The sequence below is a fragment of the Myiozetetes cayanensis genome, unplaced genomic scaffold (genome assembly GCF_022539395.1).
Source record: "Myiozetetes cayanensis isolate MyiCay16 unplaced genomic scaffold, myiCay2020 scf23, whole genome shotgun sequence".
Classification (NCBI taxonomy): Eukaryota; Metazoa; Chordata; class Aves; order Passeriformes; family Tyrannidae; genus Myiozetetes; species Myiozetetes cayanensis.
Window position 1 is genome coordinate 6,457,028 of NW_026087445.1, and position 20,231 is coordinate 6,477,258.

Sequence of the window (20,231 nt, forward strand, 5' to 3'; positions counted from 1 at the left end):
AGAACAGAGTAAAAAAAACAAGAAAAAAAGAGGTGTGACAGTTAAGTGCCTGGACAGCTGGACCTGATCCTTTCCACAAGCTTCCTAGGAAATATTAAGTCAATTTAAAATAACTTTGGTGAACATTTAGTCTTGTCTCTCACCTAACTAAAGTTATTTCTGTGTTTATAATTTAGCAAACGCAGCTAGAAAAAAAAGAATATACACATACTCATCTTCCAAGTCTTCCAAGGAAGGCCAAGTGCCACACAATTCCTTTCCAACTCTTCCAGTGCTTAATTACCACGAGTGTTTAAACCATCCACCTCAGCATTGGCCCACATTTGTTAAACTTTTTCAATTACTGCTTTTAACTTTGTCTTCTATAATGAAAAACCCTCTAATCCACTTCCCCCCCCCCCATCAATAAAAATGCTGATGCAAAGTGAGCCATCCATTTCTTTACTGAGGGAAATAAATTGAACTTACTTGATCACACTGAAGGAGCACAGGAACCCAAATGTTTCTGCCCAGTTCTCGTGTCTCTCAACTAGAAACCCCCAAATTAATGGGGCACCTGAATGGTAACTAAGTGGTTTTACAATTAAAATCATGTTTAAAACCATTTTCGAGTGTTAATAACTGAAAATCTTATTAGTGGAGAGGTACTAACAGGTAAAGAAATTTGCTGTAAAAAATAGATGATTTTCTGCTCTTTAAAATATGCAATTTTCAGGCTGACCTTGTTCCTTTTAAATTTTTATAGCATCTTCAGTTCCAATTTGAGATTTTCATACGGGGTAGGCAAACCTTCTGATGTTCTGTATTAAATGCAAGACACCTCCCTGGCACGATCTGCAATATTAATAATATAACAGTACCAATTTCAGGGGCAGCACTGTAGCATCAACACATGCATACCTACAGGAATCAAAATTTAACCATGTATAGCGTGGAAATCTTTAATACATGGCCAGAAACAAGCAGTTCTGAGACAGCTCCAACGCTGTTTGAGATCTCCTCTTTTGCCACTCAAACGCACGACCTTGTCACGCCTCCCAAGGTAACACCAACGTAGCTGATGCAAGAAAACATATGCTTCTCTTCTTCACTGGGCCCAAAATAGGAACAGAGGGGAAGGAGAGCGGGACTCAGGGCCAAAGCCAGGTTTCTGAAGACCAGACTTGCAGCTGTCGCTGGATTCAGCATAAAACGTCCCCACCCACACGAGCCCTGCGGTGCTGCCGTAGTTGAGTGCCACCACACAGCTGGGGAAGGGCTTCTTGGGAATGATAAACACCAGAGAATCATCATTTAGCCAGGAATTTGCACTGCTGTTGTCAGAGAGTTTTAAGATTTTTGAGACTGAGGCAGTTTTACTTGCTGTGGGACACAGTTAAAGCTGTAGGAAAACATAAATTATTGGGGGTTATGGATTTCAAAGGAGACTGCCATACGTTTGGCTTTCCATGCTCTGGCTGTCTTGCAGGCACTCTTCAATAACCCAATTACCACTTCAATGTCTGCCCACCTAACCCACAGACATTCCAGATCCTCATCTAAATCTGCACTTAATTATTTCTACATCTTGATAATCACTAAGAAAATCCTACCAGCTCAAAACCCAGCAGTTTATCAGGACCCCGGTTCAAGGCACCAAGTAAACAGACATTCCTCTCACTGCTTCGTGGACTTCATTATTAATGAAGTAAAATTTGCAGACATCAACCTATTGCTTCGGGTGGCCACCATCAGAAAAATAAATAGAAATGTGGCTGGTCAAAGCAACTCCTCAAAGCAGTTCTGAGTTGGCTAGAAGCAAACTCCCTGTGCCCATCCTGCACTACCATGGGTACACAGAACTACTGCAAAGGGTTAGTTTAGCCTGAAATTTTACATTTGAGAATGTAAAAACATATTATACATATAAGGAAAAAAAAACCAAAACACCCAACCTGTATATTTTTGGTCTTGAAGATAGACAAGGAAATAATATTTAAAAACCCAGCCCCGTTGTTACATGACTGGTAATTTCACATGACAAACACAACTTTGAAACAGACACAAACTGATCAATGTTAAGTTTTCCAAAAGTATCCTTAAACCTTCAGCAGTGCATGTACTGACAGACCCAAAAAGGATCTTTCTGTATGAGCTCATCCCGCCAGCAGTTATGACAAACTGGTGTTGCATTTAAGGAAACTGGGGCGGTGGGGGAGCAAAATACTGCTTTTTGCAAAGCATGATTTCTTAACTTGTTTCTATCGCTTCTCCAGCTACAAAATCCTCCTGTAAATGAGGACACTAGCTACCTCCCAAAGTTCATTTTATCAAGCCAATAATTCAGCAACACGAACGACTGACAATTCACCCAACTCTAGTTTCTGCCTGAGGCGTTGACAAAAAAATAAAAAGAGCAAGGAAAACTTAAAAAAAAAATCCTGCTGGAGAGCTGAAGCCTCTGCTGCTGGCACACTGAACAAACAGAACAATTGGAAGGTACGGAGCAGTTAGTAATTTATACTACTGAGCCTAATGCCTGGACAGTAAGGAAAACAGATGGCTCTGCAATATGGAGATGGCTCCATGAAAAGCAGTCGGCACAGGGATGCTGCAGTGCCACAGTAGCAATAGTTTGCCTGGTTGTAACAGCCCCCAGCAAACTGAACTGCACCATTTCAGAGGACAAAACCAAAGAAAAGTAAATGAGAGTAGAACAAAACAGAAGTTCTTAGGCGGCTGGTGGATATTCCCCGATAGAGAGTGGGCTCCTTCCGAGCTTTTCCCACAGCCCTGCTCAATCCAGCGGGCAGGAGCAGCATTCCTCTTCCTGTCCCAGCCCCCTCCCAGCAATTCTGCATCACACCAAACGTCTCTGAACGTCAGCTATTTAGTTCTACTTTTAGCCCTGCTTTAAATAAAAGTGTGGGGAGTGAAGGCTGCATAATGAAGGCTCAACACCATGGAGATGGCACAGACTGCACTGGGCAGCGTCGCCAAGCTGAGGGGGGTTCGTTTTCTGGGTTTGTTTCTGGCAGAATTATTTCATTTGTGGAACAAAACCAAAATTGGCCAATCAAGCAGCTCGTTGAGAATGGAAGGCCTGTTTCAACCCTGAGGACATGCCCGGAGGCAATGGCAGAGCACACATGAAGAGCAGGTGAAGGACTTCCTGACAAACTCATAAAGACCTCAGAACAATTTTCTGGAAGTATTTCAGTTCAAGGCCATCGTGACTAAGCAATACACCAGTCAGGCAAGGACTGTAACCTGAAAATCTAACCTGAAACTTTCCAGAAAGGCCAAATCATTACAAACCCTTCGACCACAGGAACCTCTTAAAATAAATATATACTCACTGTGGAATCAGAGCACAGGTGAAAACCTTGGTTTGAAGCCAAACGTAAGATTCCTCTTCCTCTGCAAGTTTCCTGTGATAAACCAGGTTGTCTAAAGGGCAAGCTCAGTAGATGGAGTTAACAGAGGAAATATTGCCCTGCACACCCTGACAGGTGATGCTACTCAGCTATAGATTATGCTGACACATTCCTGTTTTACTTACAAGATTATTTTAATTTAAAAAAAAAAAAAAAAGAAAGAAAGAATCCATTAAAACAAGTGTTTTACTGTAGAATATGTCCATTATTTTTCTTACATCAAAACTCACTGACACAATTGCTGACACTGGTAAAAGGCACTGGAAACCAAAACCCTCAGCACACAGTCTGACAATATGGTTTAGAGCCAGGGAACTTTCAGCAAAGCATCACCCCACCCCCCCCAACACTTCTGTCAAGTATTTTCCACATCCAAAACTTCCATAGTTCAGGAATTTGAGTAAAGCAATCTCCAGGTATTGTTTGCTCGATGACATTCCCTATCAGCGTTCCTGAAAACGAGATGTTTCTTTAGGAGGCTGCAACAACTTCTGGGATGCAAATTTCAACAGAAATCCCCCTGAAGCAGAGAAAAGTGAGATTTGTAGTGAGGAAATGCACCAACATGTCGTTACAGATTACAACTGGGGGCAACTGGAGCTGAACAAAAAAAACAGAATAAATTGGGCTGAAGCAGCTCCAAAGTGCAGGGCCAGTGCACTGTGCGAATGCTGATGGGGGTGGAAGCTCTGCACTGTTCTTTAAAGTAATTATCAAGTAGGAAATTAAAGCAAGGTCTTTTTAAGGAAGATGGTTTCAGCTACATCCCTCTTTTTCCAGACTTAAGATTGAGACATTGTGCAACAAGAATTAGAACAGAAGCTGCAGGTACAGTCCCAGCATCCTCCTGCCAGGACTGCTGCTCCTGGCACTGCTCTTCAAGAAAGCAAACTATTAAGATTGATTAAACATCTACTTTGTTTAAGTACTCTTGATAATAAAGGGATTTTTCTTTCCCATTTCTGAGGGTTATTTTATACTAGCAACTGATGGATCCTATATTCAAACTGTTTTAATTCCAAGCAGCAATCTGCTGCACCAATTACCAAAGTGAAGAAAGAAGGGATACAGAGCCCTGGGCTTTGCAGGGAAAACAAGAGGGGGGAAAAAAAAGCACACGGTCTGCATGACACTAACAATCCCACTGACAGGTTTTTCTGACTTTGCAAACTTCCTTTCACTCAAAAGCATTCTTTTATAGCCTGACAATTCCCTGTAGCCTGGAAACTTCACGAACGTGTCATGTAATCTTGTTTTCAACCTCTTTGAAGTCCCTGCAAGAATCTTTCTAACCTACTGATCAGGGTGACATGCAACCACAGACAGCAGATGAGTACTTGCATTTGCAGTACCCTGCTCGAACTACTTCTGCCCTTCACAAGACTCATTGTTTCCCCACATACCCTTTTAAGGAAGACAAACAAACATCAACAAGGGTTAAAAAAATAAACAGACTTAATGACTTGCAAGAAAAGAAAAAACAAATCGTTCACTCAAGGCACTGCTTGACTTCATCAGCCACTGGGGAAACCACAAAGGGTGTGCTGCTCCCTCGGTTTGATCATGCAAGTCTCTGAAAACTTTCCCTGGTCCATTATTTATTTAAGAAAAAAATTCTTTCCATATTTACCATAAGAGTAGTGAACAGGAGACATTAGTTTTCCAGGCTTCACACAGTGGCTGACAAAGCAAAACAAAGACTGAATTTAGGCAGCCATCAGAGCAAGAATCTCTCGAAAAAGGCCACCTTAAATAAATGCACAGTAAATGCCTCCTCAGCCCAATGAAGCAGAGCCTTCAGCCACTGCTCTGTGTCCGTGTCTACTTTGAAAGCAGGTCATGGATGCTTAAAGAAAAGCCACAGACCCTGATTTGCATCCATCTGGGAATTGCTACATTTTGCAAGGCAGCACATATGAAAATCCACTAAGGACAGTACTCTCTGAGTTAATTTAGACTCAGGGAGTTCTACTACAAACAACCTTTGTAAAACAGTTAACATGCCCTACAACACAGATTTTGGGGTAAAGAGACTCTAAAGAGAAGAATCTCTCTCTACTAATGCAACAAACCCCCTACCACAGCCTGATCATCAGCAAATATGCATTTACTAGCCACAAAAGATCACAGTTACTTTGAAATTTGTTTGAAGATCAGCTAAAAGCATTTGTGATGCTGTATTCCCTGATTCAGGAACAGTTCCCGTGCCATTAAGTCTATTCCATTTTAAAGACTTTTCCTCCTGTTGTTCTATGGAAGATCCACACAGAAGGACAAGTTTATCAGCACAGGAAAAGGGCAAAACTTTGTGAATAAAGTCCTGTCAAATGAATACAGCAATAATATGGTTGATGAGGGAACAAACTTGAAGAATACTGTGTTTTGTTTATTACCTTAAATTAAATCTTTTTCCCCACATCAACCTCTTTTTCAGGACTCTTTTACAGGGAGCAGGTCAACGCTCTATGTCCCTGCTGCTTTTAATTCACACAACCTGATATGGCAAAGCAGTTGTTTCTGCTTAACAAGAAATTTCTTCCCCTCAGTATGCAGATATTGTTGCCTATTACATGGAAATACGACTTTGAAACACCACATTTACAAACATATCATTGCAAAGCTGCCTGGTCTCTATGGACATCTGTGTAATGCCAAGATGGAGCAGAAAACACGTCTAGTGAGATGTTCTTTTGAAGGTCTGTCCCCCGTGAAGGGGGTTATGGTGACTCTCTTTTCCACTTGTGCTGACTTTGAACGGACCAAATCATCCTTTGGATGCACCAACTCCAGCAACTGAGTGGATCATCCAGCAAGACAGTCAGGCTGCAGCTTTCCTCCAGGCTTTTCCCTGGAAGAGGTATTAGTTCCCTCCACATCTGTAGGGTGTAGTGGATGACTCCTCTCTGCTTCAGCCCTTCCAGAGGGAAAGTACTGGCCTGGAGGAAACAACAACTAACCAGCTCCCTCATCGACAGCAGAAAGCGAGTGCATTGACTTGTGCCCTTTATGTATTGATGCTCTGGGTGAGTAAATTAAGATATACAGGGGGAAAAGCAAAGAGCACCAGAAACAGGTACACGACCCAGAAAAGCACAGTAGCAATTTTATATCTTCTTCCATCTTCCTGAAATGTGATTACAGTTGACCTTTAAATCTAGTGGATCAACCAATCGATTCTGCTGGAACAACCCCGTGGATGTGATCTAAGAGAATGCCCACAACTTAAAAACCTTCCCAGGGTTGCCTGGCATAGTCATCTTATTTTGTTGTAAAAGTTACCAAGATTTGTCTGAATTGATTTTACTTGCAAGAAAAACACCCCAGCAAAACTGCAGCATCAGCAGACACTAAAGGTCTTCGACTCTTGCAGGATGAATGCAATATCAATAGTTATTAGGATGTATTCATACAAGGCACACAAGAGGAATGGAAAGAAGATGGCAGTAATCTCACTTAATCCTAATGCAGCCCCGAGTCAGGTTCTTTAGACTGTGGGAAAAAAAATAAATACAAGGAAAACTATAAACACCCCAAGGCATTTGCCAGGGAAAACATTGAATTTGGAATGGGAAACATATTTAACAGCTCTTTAGGAAGTAAAGCTTTCGTTTTGGATGTTAGTTGTATTTCAGCTGATAAACTGTGCTTTAACAAATAACCCACGAGATTTCAGGATGATAATTGTCCATAGTGGGCTTGGAAGTGAGGATCAGCAACCACCAGTGACTCGTGTGCAGCATCTCTCTGGTGTCTCAGAGAGCACAAACCCTTGTTTTATAGTTATTATATATTTTAGAGATGGAAAACAAAGACGTGCACAACAAAGCGACTTGGGAAACCTCACCCAGCAACTCCAGCGTCCCTCCAGCACCGTTACAAACTTGGCAGCACTGCCTGAAACCTCCATCCTCCCCATCAGAAGTGCTCTGAGCAGTCCACTTGTGTTCACAGACTCATCTGGACAGCAAGGTCTTTTAAGCAGAAAGTCATTAACTTCACTCTATATTACATGCCAGGGTGTCCAAAAGAACCAGGAAATTGGAGACGAGAGGTCAGATTTTGTTTTAAGTTCTCTTGTGCCTCATACAGCTCTGTGATCTATGAAATTTCTACAAACAGCTTTGGAAAAGTCACCAAGACAGTGCAGCCAACTCAAAGAGATGTCACTGAGCAAACTGAAAATGTTACACTGAAAATTCTGAAAATACAAGATCTGACTCCAGAGTAAAACCAAAGCATAAGGCAAAGCAGAGAACTTGTTAAGTCTGAGTGCAGAGACAACTGCAGAGAAGACTCTAAATAGAACCCAACTGAAAGCAGATGGGTAGGGCAGGGAACATTAGAATCAAAATCTAACTAATGGTAAAACACACAGGGATGTTTTTTCCTAAAACAGAAACACATATCCACCCTCACTGAGGGATAACCTCAGAGGGAGGAGGAGCCATTATCCTTTTAACTGCAGCTTATTTGATATCTGAATGAAGAATTCTTTTTCCATAAAGAAAAGCCAACATCTGAAACGAGGTAGAGCCCAGTAACACTGCAGTAGTTGAGAAATGTCATGATTTCCATCAAAAAACTGTTTTGCAGAGATCAGGAACAGCTGTTTCAAACCGAATTAGACTAAACCTGGAAACAAGTTGTCAAAACCCCAGAAAATGTATTTTATACATAAAGGAATGTATTTGATTCAGCTGTTTTACCATGGTGGTCAGCCAAAAGAGAGAAATACAGTAACATTCTGAGATCCAGACGTTGTCACAAAGACTCATTTCAACACTCTTTATGTAGATTTATTCCTTTGAGCATTTGGAATAGGAAAAATGTCAAACAGCTCATATCACAGATTCCTGAATATTTTCAAACCATGGGCAGCTTAAAACAGTTTAAAGACACCTGAGGACTCTTTCTGCTCCAGTCGACATTCTCTGCATCTTCTGTAGCAGTAACAGGCTGGTGCAATAAGCAAAATACACTCAATTGCTGTTGACATGGAAAGATTAAAATAATTCACTATAACCTACCACTTGTGGGTAACAGCACGTGCACCCAGCTCCTTTTGTGCATGCCTGCAGATCCTGGGAGCCTTTTAGTGGGTATTTTCAATATTGATTTCCACGGGAATTGCAGTTTCACGTAATGAGAAGTAAATACATCCATTTAAGAACATGCTGTAAAATGTCACATCCAGACACAACTCCTTTGTGTCTAATGGCCCGTGCAGTACACAAAGCACCTCTAATACTGTGTCCCTGCCACTTAGAGAAGCTTAGAAAAATCCAGATACAACAGCCAAAATGAATCGAGACTGGTGCTGGTTTTGAACAGAACTATTTGTTCCAAAGCACAGCGCTGAACATCAAAGACCCCTGTGATTTTATTACATGTAAGATGTGGCCATTAGACCCTGCTTTCCAAACAAGTCAGAAGTAATCTTGAAAATACCCTTAGCATTTCAACATGGTCATTACTTCTCATAATGATGATATGTATTAATTCAAACTAATAAGGATATTAGTTATTACTGTCAGCTTGTCAGTAAACGGGCTTTTGAAGAAGAGGTATCTGGGAACAAGCCAATTCATGGGTTTATTAAAAAAATGTACAACTCCAAGAAATGCATTTTTAACTCACTAAAACACCAGGCAAATGTGCAACTGCAGCCATGGGCCATTCACCTTTCAGATTACTCACAGAGTCTGGTTTTAGGCATTTAACTTGAGTTCTCAGCACACTCAGTAGCTCCAAAGCCTGACTGAACGCTTCCCATTAAGCCAAGAAAGAACACAACAAGGTAATGCTGCTCAGGATACAGAAACTTTTGATCTTTCCCTGTAAAGATCAAAAATGTGAAAGACTAGCACCTGGTAGAATCAATCAGCTTTCATTAAATCTGCTTTTACTAATTCAGAGGACATCTTTTTCTAGCTCTACCGTAACTGAACAAATGTCAGTAGCCAAAAGATTTTATTCATGGTTTTTGTTTCCTCTGCAAGTGGCAGCTTTGCATTCAGGCATTTAAAATTAGATTAAATGAACTGTTATACGTGCCTGGGCTAATCTTGTATCAGCAAAGGAAGTGACAACATGTACTGGTACGTCGCCTTTATTTCCAGAACTTCAGGATTTTACAACTCCAGCAGATTTAAATGTTAGCTCATACCAAGAGATATACCAGTTAGGAGTTAGTAGTCAAGTAGTACTGAGTGTTCATATTCTGATCTCTCTTTTACTATCAACCCCTAAACCTGCCTGACCATGGCACTACTCAGATTCCTGGAGAGCCAGGACATGTTTCTGAAACAACTCAAGAAGCCTGACAGTCATACACAGAGTTACCCAGGCTTAGTCCTGATGTCCTGGCCTGTAATTTCTTATTCAAATTCTTCAACTCTCACAGCATCAGAGCCACAAAACAGCCCCACTCCTCCAGGGCAGGATTATTCTTCCTTCCCAGGAAAATAAAAACCAGTTTTCAATTGTTTCCCCATGAGGGAAGAGATTTCAAGGATCACCACGGGTTACACACCTTCAACATCAGCAACTCAGTATTAACTGTTGAGTATAAAACTGCTGCCACATTTTTGCCAAATGTACATTTCCACCAAGCAGCAACCAAACCCGTGGGCAGAACTGCACTTCTGATTGCAAACAGCTCCTTACACAGACTACTCTCAATTTTACTCCCTTTTAGGCCATCTCCATGTTTTGCAGCCCAATTACCAACAGCATCTGATTAAGAGACAATGGGGAAGAACTGAGTATTGCTTATATGCAACTCAAACAAATCACTCCGTGAACTGTCTGAGGGGGCAACTTCAATAACTTCAAAAGAGAACTCCAAAGAAGAATAGAGATGAGCACAGCTCTGCATTAAAAAAAAACCAACAAATAACAGTCACACAAAAAGACCTGACAACAATAAAAGTAGAGAGCAACAGGGTGACATCATTAAATTTTCCATTTTATTTGATTTCCTCTAGAAGCTACAAAACCATCTTTTCCATATAAAGAATATCAGTGGGATGCTTATCACCTGCATCAGTTATTTTATATTAGTGTTGTATTCTTTGAATGCCCTTCTATGAAGGTGACTGAATGCTTTACAAACATCTTTAATTTGCCTCAAAGAAAACAAGACAGAACTTTTGAGTCTCTGAGAAAACATCCTTTGTGCTTTCATGGTGGCCACACCATCCACGAGATGGTCAGGTTTTCATCACCAGCAGAATCAGTCTGAGGCACCCAGAGCTGGGGTAGCAGCAAACTGGAAATTCAAAGGAATGCAGGGTCCAAGGGTTTCTCACAACTCTCTCGTTCTGCAGTCCTACATATTCATCAATTAATCCCCAGACAACACATGGATTTCCTGCTGGACTTTGTTGTATTCCTCGGCCTCTAAAAGTAAAGCCTTTCCTACTGATCCAGTGGCTGTACCACGAGTTACTCACCTACAGCCCACGTTTCTGGGCCTGTGTGTGGCTTGGCTTGACTCAAAACTCCATTAAAACAAAGCAATGCAGTTTTAACCACTTTGGCTTGATGATTACATCATACAGTGATGACTGACACACAAATTACATAACTGAGCCATCCACCACGACCAGTATGAAGAGTCCTTGCAGAGGGGAAAAAAAAGAGTCAGGGGAGGAAGAAGCAGGAGTTGTGCAGAAGTGTTTTGGTTAAAGCAGAGCCACATCAATCATTTCCATCCTGAAATAGGCTAACAGCTAGAACATTAATACCTATCAAAGAAACAGGGAAAAAAACCTCACTCATTAGCAAATAAAGGTGTTGCAAAGCATTAAATAATTCCCACCAGCTGACAAGGGGGCTGTGATTTATAATAGTGTGTATTGATAGATCACTTCCCATAATTAGGAAAAGTGAGACTGGTACTGCTTACAGCATTATTTTGATCAGAGCCTTGAAAAATACTGCTGAATAACAACAAACAGCAGGCACAACAACAGAAAATCACCATATCATGCTCTCAGGCTGCTTCACATTTGAAACAAAGTATTCTAACAAAACTCAGTAAGAATGGCAGTTTCGGTTTGGACACGCAGAATCTCACTTCACAATAGCAGCCTGGAGTGAATTATTACTATGATAACTCTGGGAAGATCACAGATATAGAACATTCAAACCATGTAGCAGACAAGTCAGAATCAAAGGGTAATTACTTCTCACTTTTTTTAAGCAAAAAGTTACTCATCATCACTCTTCTCTTCCTGAAGTAACAAACTACCCTCAGTCTACTAAAATATCAAAGAAATTCAACTCATCTCCCTACTGGCACAAGGCAGAATGTGGCAGATTCTCCCCTGCCATAGCATCTTTCTGTAGTGCACAGGGAAAAAAAAGACACTGGTCATTTTAACTTCCTTCCATTCAGATTATTAGATGGCAAAAACACTTTTACAGCTGGACATGGTAGCAATAAAATAGCTGTGATAGCACTGGGTTGGACTTTTGTTCAAAATCAACAGAGGAACCAAAGGCAAAGAAACACAAGAGTCCAAGAACTGAAGATTCCAGGGATTCACAGGCGAGGAGGGAAGATGCATCCTCCAAAAAGATGGACATAACTAATGTTATCCATCCCTAATGCCCCTCAGAAAAATTTCATGTCCCACCTTCTTCCTTCTCCAGTAAAGTAAATGTAGAGTACTGGAATTCATGGTTTCATTCTGGTACAAACACTTTCTTCCTCATCACTGTAACATCAAGGATAATTTGCACACCACCTGAATTTGCCATCTCTGCCACTGCTGGTCACTAAAAATCAACCCTGCAATAATACAAGTCAGTATTCTCCAGGCAGACGACTGAGCAGCAATTAATAACTGCAGCAGTTGGAAGCAGAGAGGTAACCACCTGTTTCCTAGTCATATTAAGGAAAAAAAAAAAGAGTAAAAAAGAACATTAATGTAATTCTCAACAGCAAGGGCATTTCACCAAAACATTTGCCTAAAATCACATGGAATTAAGAGCCCATAAAGGGCATTTTTCCAGACTGCCAGGCAAACAACATTAGTCACTGGCTATATTATACTTGGCATCTACAAGGCATTTCTGTCCAAAGAACCCAATGCACTTGAGACACATTTAGACTAGGGAAATAGGTTAAGTATTATTATCCTATTTTATCTATAAGAAAAATGAGGCACAGAGAAAAAAAAAATCATGCATCCTGTTCAAGGTTACAACCACAATTAACAAGAAAAGCAGGAATAGAATCCAAGTGGCCCAGCTCCTGTTTTGTGTCCAGTTTACAAGAGAACACCAGTTTGTGTATCATTCATTTCTCCAGTCACAGGAATATAAATTCCCATGGTTTATCTGCACAGGAAAGGAGTCCACAGCTGGCAATCCCTACAAGCCTTCCCAATGCAGTTCCCTCTGGGAAGCACCAATTCTGCTCCTACAAAGCAGATTAAAATGTGCTCTTTGGTGTCCACCAGGGAAAACTTTATAGGGACTTGTCACTTCAATTCAAATCCTATTTTATATTTTCATTTGTTCCCTTCTGTGATCAAACCAAGGGATTTTGGTCAAATCCTTTCTTGAAGTAACTTTTTCAGGGCTCACTGAGAGCACCAGTTGCACCACTAACCTTCCCATTCCTATCCCAGCCTACACAGGTGATCTCCAAAAGCCACTTCCAGAAGCCCTGGGCAGACAGATCCAGTGGCCATGGCCCAGTTTCTCCTCAAGGCCACACGTCTGTCACATGGAAAGATCGTCTTTCCCAATTTGGGGCGGATGAAATCTCAGCAGAACAAGCCAGGTCTCCACGCAACAGGATGTCACAAAATCATAATGCTGCATTTTTGCAGAAAAAAAGTCCTGAAAAGGACAAAATCTTGGCCATCTGCCTGAAATTCCAAAGAACTGCCAACACAGTAATTCAGTTACATTGTCCATGCTACTGTAAAACTACATTAAATTCAAAATGTTTGAGTACATCCAAAATTCAAAATTAATGTTCCTTAGAATGAACACTTCCCCTTACAATCAAGATGAAGTAATTTTTTTTTTTTCCTGTTCAACAGTGTTTCTCTACTATCATGGTTAACATTTAATGTCACTTATTGTCATTAAACTCAATATTTGTGTCTAATCAATACTAAGCTACCAAGGGCAGTCGTAACAAGTCTGGACTTTCTCTACACACTCTATTGATTTCTCTTTTTTTGAGTCCTACAACAAACACAATTTATACAAATAATTTATCAGGGAACACATCAAAATAATTTAATAAACAAAACCTATATATACCTTTTCTCTTCAGTCATGTGACAGAAAATCATTTTAACTCATTAACGGTAATCTTAACAGTTCGATTTTGAATTTATGCAGAAACAAGAGGAAGCTATGAAGCAACAAATTTAAATCCAAATATTTTTTAGTGTATTTCCACATGCAGAGCAACAGTAATTTTTATTTCATTTTGTATTTGCCAGGATATTACTTTTAAATAAATTTATGACAGCTCCTGTTCAGCTTGTTCACTTGGAAAATTTATAATGCATGGATACTGTAGAGTTTAAGCAAGTTGCCAAAATCATCTTCTCACAGATGAGTAAATTAAATAATGTGATCTAAATTCTACTCCCCCAGAAAGTCATAAAGTTAGAAAAGTTGATTTTTTTGCCTTCTGCTTGAAGCAGAAAACAGCCTTCCCAAACATACAATTGTAATGCTTTTTAAGTGCCATCTCATGAAGATAAAACCAGACCACCACCACTCACAGACATCTACACACACAGGTTCAGGCAGGGTTGAAATTGGAGTAAAGCACGTGGACAAATACAACTCTGAAAACAGCAGAGAACACAACACTGCACTTGAGTGAAGTTAAAATTCAAGGAAAGAAATTAAAATAATATCACCTGGTCAAGACCACAAATGCTGTAACTTCTCCCCACGTCTATTCTGTTAATAATATTATTTAAAAGTCTGAAAACAAATCCCTTCCTGCAAAGAGGAGGGGGAAAGGAAACACAACTTGCAGAAGATGGTTTTCACTTGGGCAAGTGGATTCTGCTAATGCTGCAGCTCAGGGAAGACCAAGTTTGCTGTTTTCCAACACACACAGGGTTTCTGCAGTCTGGTAGAAAGGGTCACTCCAGAGCACTGGTTTGGGGGTTGGTCCATTTTGCACAACCCTTCAGTTAAACAAATAAAAGCAAACAGGCAAAAGATACCTACAGTGATTACAGCTCAGACGTTGGGCATGAGAGCAGCTTGAGAGCAGCTCATCAAGAGGGGGGAAACTTTCCCATGCAAGCACACAATGGACATACAACACACTGACTTTCTGTTCCACTGGAGCCAGGGGGAACACCTGAACAGACACTGCCTGGGGCACCCACGGGGTGAGGGCACCAAACGCTTTGCCAAGGGCAGAGAGGATGCAGAGGTGCAGAGTCCTGGCAATAACCAACCTCACTGAGGCTGCAGGAGAGAAACCACAACGTTTGAACCACCCAAAGAATGAGTTCACACTCCTGCATCCCAAAAATGGGCACCTACTCTGAACACCAGCATTACTGCAGCTGGACCAAGCAACTACTCCATCACAAACTTCATTGAATATTTTATATATGGAGAAGTAGCTAATATTGGTTTAAAGTACTTTTTCCCCCACAAAACCTCTTTGTCACCAAGCATTGAGAACAAATATCAAGAAACATGCAGTTGCTTATTAAATGATGCTCTTATTCATGAGCTGATGGTCTCATCTCCTGCATAAAATAAACAGCACCAGAAGCCGGCACTTGCCACAAAAATGTCCTGAAGAGCAAGAGAAGAGAGTTCTTCCAATGTTTGTCACAAATCAGAGGTTATTTTAAATAAAAAAAAAAAAGCCAAATCTTAATCAGTATTTCAGTCCAGTAAGTGACTTTTAAAATCTCCTTTAATCTAAACTTAGAGCTGATGCCTTTTCCCCGTGGTGGTTTCCCTTGAATTCCAAGAGAATGCAAGAAGCAGGCACCTGCTAATGAGGGCTAAAGCAGCAGCACTACAGAGCCAGTCCTGACTGTTCCAGGCAGTATCAGGCCACTCACACAAAAACCAGAAACCCTCCTGACTGCTACTGCCAGCTCAGATTTCACCTGCTCAGGTACAACAGTATATTTATTACCAACAAAAAAAACCAAACAGTCAAGATGTACATAACTACTAAAAGCAGAATTCAAGTACAATGACTAAACAGAGACAGTCCACCAAAAAAAACCAAACCTACTGCTATCTACAAACTCCCTATCTTACCCATAATACTCTCTGCATTACCCTTGCAGAATGATAGCTCATTTTTATCTTATCTAATATTGTACCTTCAGCATTACATTAGAGGGCACATATGGATCCTTCTGGGAAACAGCACTTCAATTGTAATAAAGATAACCTCTTTTCTTAACTAAAATTGAAGAGAAAGGGAAAAGAAATGTATCAAGTAGAGCTAAATACTGTTCCATGGCTACTACATGTCTCCATGCACCCCACAGTCAGCCAAGTAATTTACTTCTAGGATTTCTACTGGTACATAAAAGAAGTTAAAGCAAAGCAAAGAAGAAAAACCACTTAGCTGCTGCTTGCAGTAAAATAAACTTGCTGTGTTTTCAGCTATAGCTTGGTGAGGGCTGTTAAACACCTGGAAAAGGAAAGTTCCTTTACAGCTGCATGTGTATGTAATTAATGCATTTGACAAGCTGTTGTGTTCCCAAACAGCTGCTTCCATTATACTGACAACTTTACCATCTGCAAAACTATTGGGTAAACTAAAGAAAGTAAATATCAGGAGAGCAGGTGCTAATAAATAACAAGCACTGCCAAGAGAACACACTTCTGGAAGGGAAGTTTTCATTTTTCTCACCACACTTTTCCATGCTCCTGGAGCAGGTAAGATAGTCAGAATTGGAGGAACTAGTGTGTGGCTAAGAGGAGTAGTAAAATAATGTTCAGGGCAAGCAGCTGTGAAATCACAATTAAATGCAGCCCCTCTCTACTGCACTTAGCCAGAGAGGTCAGTGAATCTGTACCTAAAGGTGGGTCTTCTCACAAGACATACCCAAGCACAGCTACAAGTAATAATTGTGGTAAATAAAACAAGTTGATTAGTGTCAGGTCAGTCTAATCTCTCTATTAACAGTCTAATCTCTCTATTAACAGTCCCATCTCAAACACATGTTTTCTATTTATGTCTGACATCTTCATTACACTTAACACCCAGCGCTGCTCTTTAACCCAAAAACTTGCCCATGTATCTAAGATCAGAACAAAATTGGACATTTGCTGGACCCAACACCAAAACAAAGCTGCAAATATAAAGAAACAACTATTCTAACATTCAGCATCTCATGAACCACAAGGAACAATGATTAGTAAAGCCTTAGCCCAAATTTAAGAAAATAAAACTAAACAAGCTATTATTATATGAACAATAACGATAAGGCTCATACAGGTAGATATTATCCACCTCCAGATTTACAAACTTGCTTAAGTTTTAGGTTCATTCATACACTTAAAAAAAAAAACACAAAAACAAACAAACAAAAAAAAAACAAACAAAAACAAAACAAAAAAAACCAACAACAACAACAAATTTGGTAGCACTATGCTTTAAATAGGTTTATGTGGTTTATGATATTGGTAAGGTTACTGCCACTATATTTTCCAAAAACTGGCTGAGACTCATCTCCAAAGCAAAAATATGTGGCCCAGCTGAAAATCTCAGCTTTTAAACAGACTGTAAAATAACTTCTGAAGTGCTGGGGGTATTTTGTTTGGTGTTTTGGTATTTGGGTAGGGTCTCTTTGACCATTTCGGGCCTCTGATTGTCCTTTCAATGTTAGACAAAAATAATGCAGCAAAGTGGAGGGGTTTTTAAACATGAACAGTGCTTTCATATATTGTTCTCATGAGATAACCAAATTACCAACCTTACTTATTATTGTCTTAAAAGCAACTTCTAACATAGTCTCTCCATGTCTTAAACATGTCACAGAAAATCTGTGTATTCATTTGCCCTGTATTTCATGAGTGTCCTTTTGGAACTGCAGCACAGCCCCAGAACTCTCCTCCACCTCTGTCCTCCCCTGGCAGCCACGGGGCCACTCCTGCCATCAGCAATGCAGGAACAATCAAAGGGAGAGCAAAATGCCCTTATCTCAGCTCATCAAAAATACAAGCCAGGCGAGCCACGAAGGGGTCACGAATGAAAAATTCAACGCAGGCAGCCCTGAAGAGCATTGACACAGCAGCACTTCTGAACCCTCCCCGAGAAGCAGCTGAAAACAACAGGCATGTAACAACAACAAAAGGTGGTCAAAAGGAGCCACGAAATAACACTTCTTCCAGGAGTGTCTTTAGCAATGAGCAACTCAGCAGCAATAAACAGGAGTATCAGAGTTTGTGGGGAAAAAACCCACCAACCAATCAACTGGCTTTCTCCTGCAACATTTCACTGTGCGTGTGAACTCACAGGATACTGAAACTTGCAGCTTTCTGAAACCAGAAGCCAGGATTACAAAAAATTCCTCTCCAAAGCTCCGTAACACTCTAAGTTAATAAAAAACGACATCAGAACGGCTCTGTCAAAGCTATTTCATTACCAACTGAGTTTACTCTGATAATGACCTAGAGAAGTAATTAAATCCCTGATGACTTAACTGCATTACAAGTTAGAAGTTTTCATACTTTTATTTTTGCTGAAAGTAGCATATGAATTCTTTTTTCTTCAGTGCCAATAATCTGCTGCTAACAGCAAGAAACAGAAGCAAACATGAAATATTTTCTCAATTAATAAATCTCTACTTAAAAATCTTTCCTATCCTCCACTTTCCAGTCATACCAAATTCCTATAAATGCCAAATTCTGCTGATTTATCTGTATTCTGAAACATGACTATACAAATATTATTGTGGTATTCATACAAACTTTACTGCAGTATTCTAATTTAAATCTGAACAATATTGGATTGGTTGGCTCAAGGTAGAACAAGAATTTGCCTATGAAGTATTTGTGAACTTTCAAAGTCTTCCTGGCTCACGTAGCTTAATAAATAATTTAAAGTGGAACTGTTTCTTTTAATGCTCTAAATATTTTCAGATTTATTATTCCTGCTTACTCCTGCTGTCTTGCACAAGGGTATTAAAGGCTTCAGGATTTCTGATGATGAAGACTTCCCTACGTGATTCTTTCCTAGATTTTTCTAGGAAAATTCTAAAAGGGTTCCTAGATCCAAAACCCCTAGTTTGGAGGTGACACAAACTGTTGATTCTCTGCTCCAGTATCCCACTACCCTCTGCTGCAGCTTTTTACTGCCAGATGCAAGGACACAATATACTTTTATATTGTATTTACCCAAGATGCTAAACATGGAAAGTATTGTCTTTCTATGTACTGTTCTGCTTGGAAGTTTGAAAAACAAGGTCTTGTCTCAATTAAAACACCAATTTACCCCTGAAAGTGTATTTAGGCAGACATTATGCTTCTCAGCTCTGTAACAAACTCAGCAAGTTTGCAGTAGTCTGCTGTGTCACAACTCAAACGTGCTACGGGAATACACAACGAAATCAGATCAATGTTACCTTGTTTGACCATTTGTAGGCTTGAAGAAGTTGGCTGTAAAGAGGGGTCTTGTCCTGCACAGGGTCAAGGCTCAGGAGCCCACTGTTGTGCAGGGGGTGGTTCTCAGAAGGTTTCCCAACCAGGTTGCTCAGACGCTCCAGTTCACTGGAAGAAAACACAACTGCATTTTGTGAGGTCAGATCTGGGAATCTGAGCTGTACAATCCTCCTGCAGGGGCAGCCATCAAGCACCAACTCTATTTTAGTATCTCAGTGATACTAAATACCTCCCCAATCTGATTACAAACAATCACTCTCATTACCTAAACAAGTTGTCTGTTAGTTGTGAAGCTCAGGAGAGAAAGTGCAAGTCAAGAGTCTTTGAAGACAACCTGGAAAGAGTCAGGTCCTGTTCATAACCCAGAGCATCTTCTGAGCAATGCAGACACTCAGAAACTCCACAATTCTGACTTTAGCATGGCCTTTACCATCAAGCAGGCTGATGGCTCATCACCTCATTAGAGCACTCCAGATTAACACTGTCCTCATATCAATATACACAAGACCTGGCATCAGTCCTAAGCCTGGTGATGGTCCTGCAAAGTTTGTGATCACTCCAAGCACCTATCCACATTCCAGGTTCTCAGGGCAAGGAAGAATCTTCTGATTCCCATAAGCAATTTGTACATTTGTCCATAAAATACTCAACTGCAGCATAATAAGCACCATTTTCCCATGAAGAAACCTCACTGTGAAATGATCTATCATTGCTTCATATCTCATTTGTCAAACACAACATTTAATCATAACAGAAGTTAAGCAATTTTTAAAACTTGCATTAATCAACCGAAGAAGGAAGACTGGCCACTTTGCACAGATTTAAAATGCAGTTTTTCAAGTGGCATGACTAATCAGGTGCCTTTCCTTTTGACTTCCAAGTGTTACATCCAATCTGAACTTCAGAGCTTCCACTAAATTAAAAGCAGGACCCGGGCACTTCAAAGAGCAACTTCTGAACATCTCTGTAAAGAAAAATCCCAAATATCTCCAATTGCATTTAATGAAGGCTACAAAAACAAACTGTAAGAACTGACAGTAAAGAAACTTCCCTACTTTACTATCACAAAATTCTTCTTTATTAATCATCATTCCTACAGGTTTTCATGGACTACCTTCTTTCTGGTTCTGTGAACACTCACAAATCTGCTTAAAACTTCTTGTCAAAAGAATA

At 40.3% G+C, this 20,231-nt stretch overlaps 1 protein-coding gene across 1 annotated transcript in view; it reads right to left on the reverse strand.

Moving 5' to 3' along the window:
- Positions 1–20,231, reverse strand: part of MED27 (mediator complex subunit 27) — an 84,189-nt gene that overhangs the window by 62,364 nt on the left and 1,594 nt on the right. Inside the window, exon 2 of the mRNA XM_050320265.1 lies at positions 19,022–19,166. Coding sequence (XP_050176222.1) covers positions 19,022–19,166 — 145 coding nt within the window. The remainder of the gene's footprint in view (positions 1–19,021; positions 19,167–20,231) is intronic.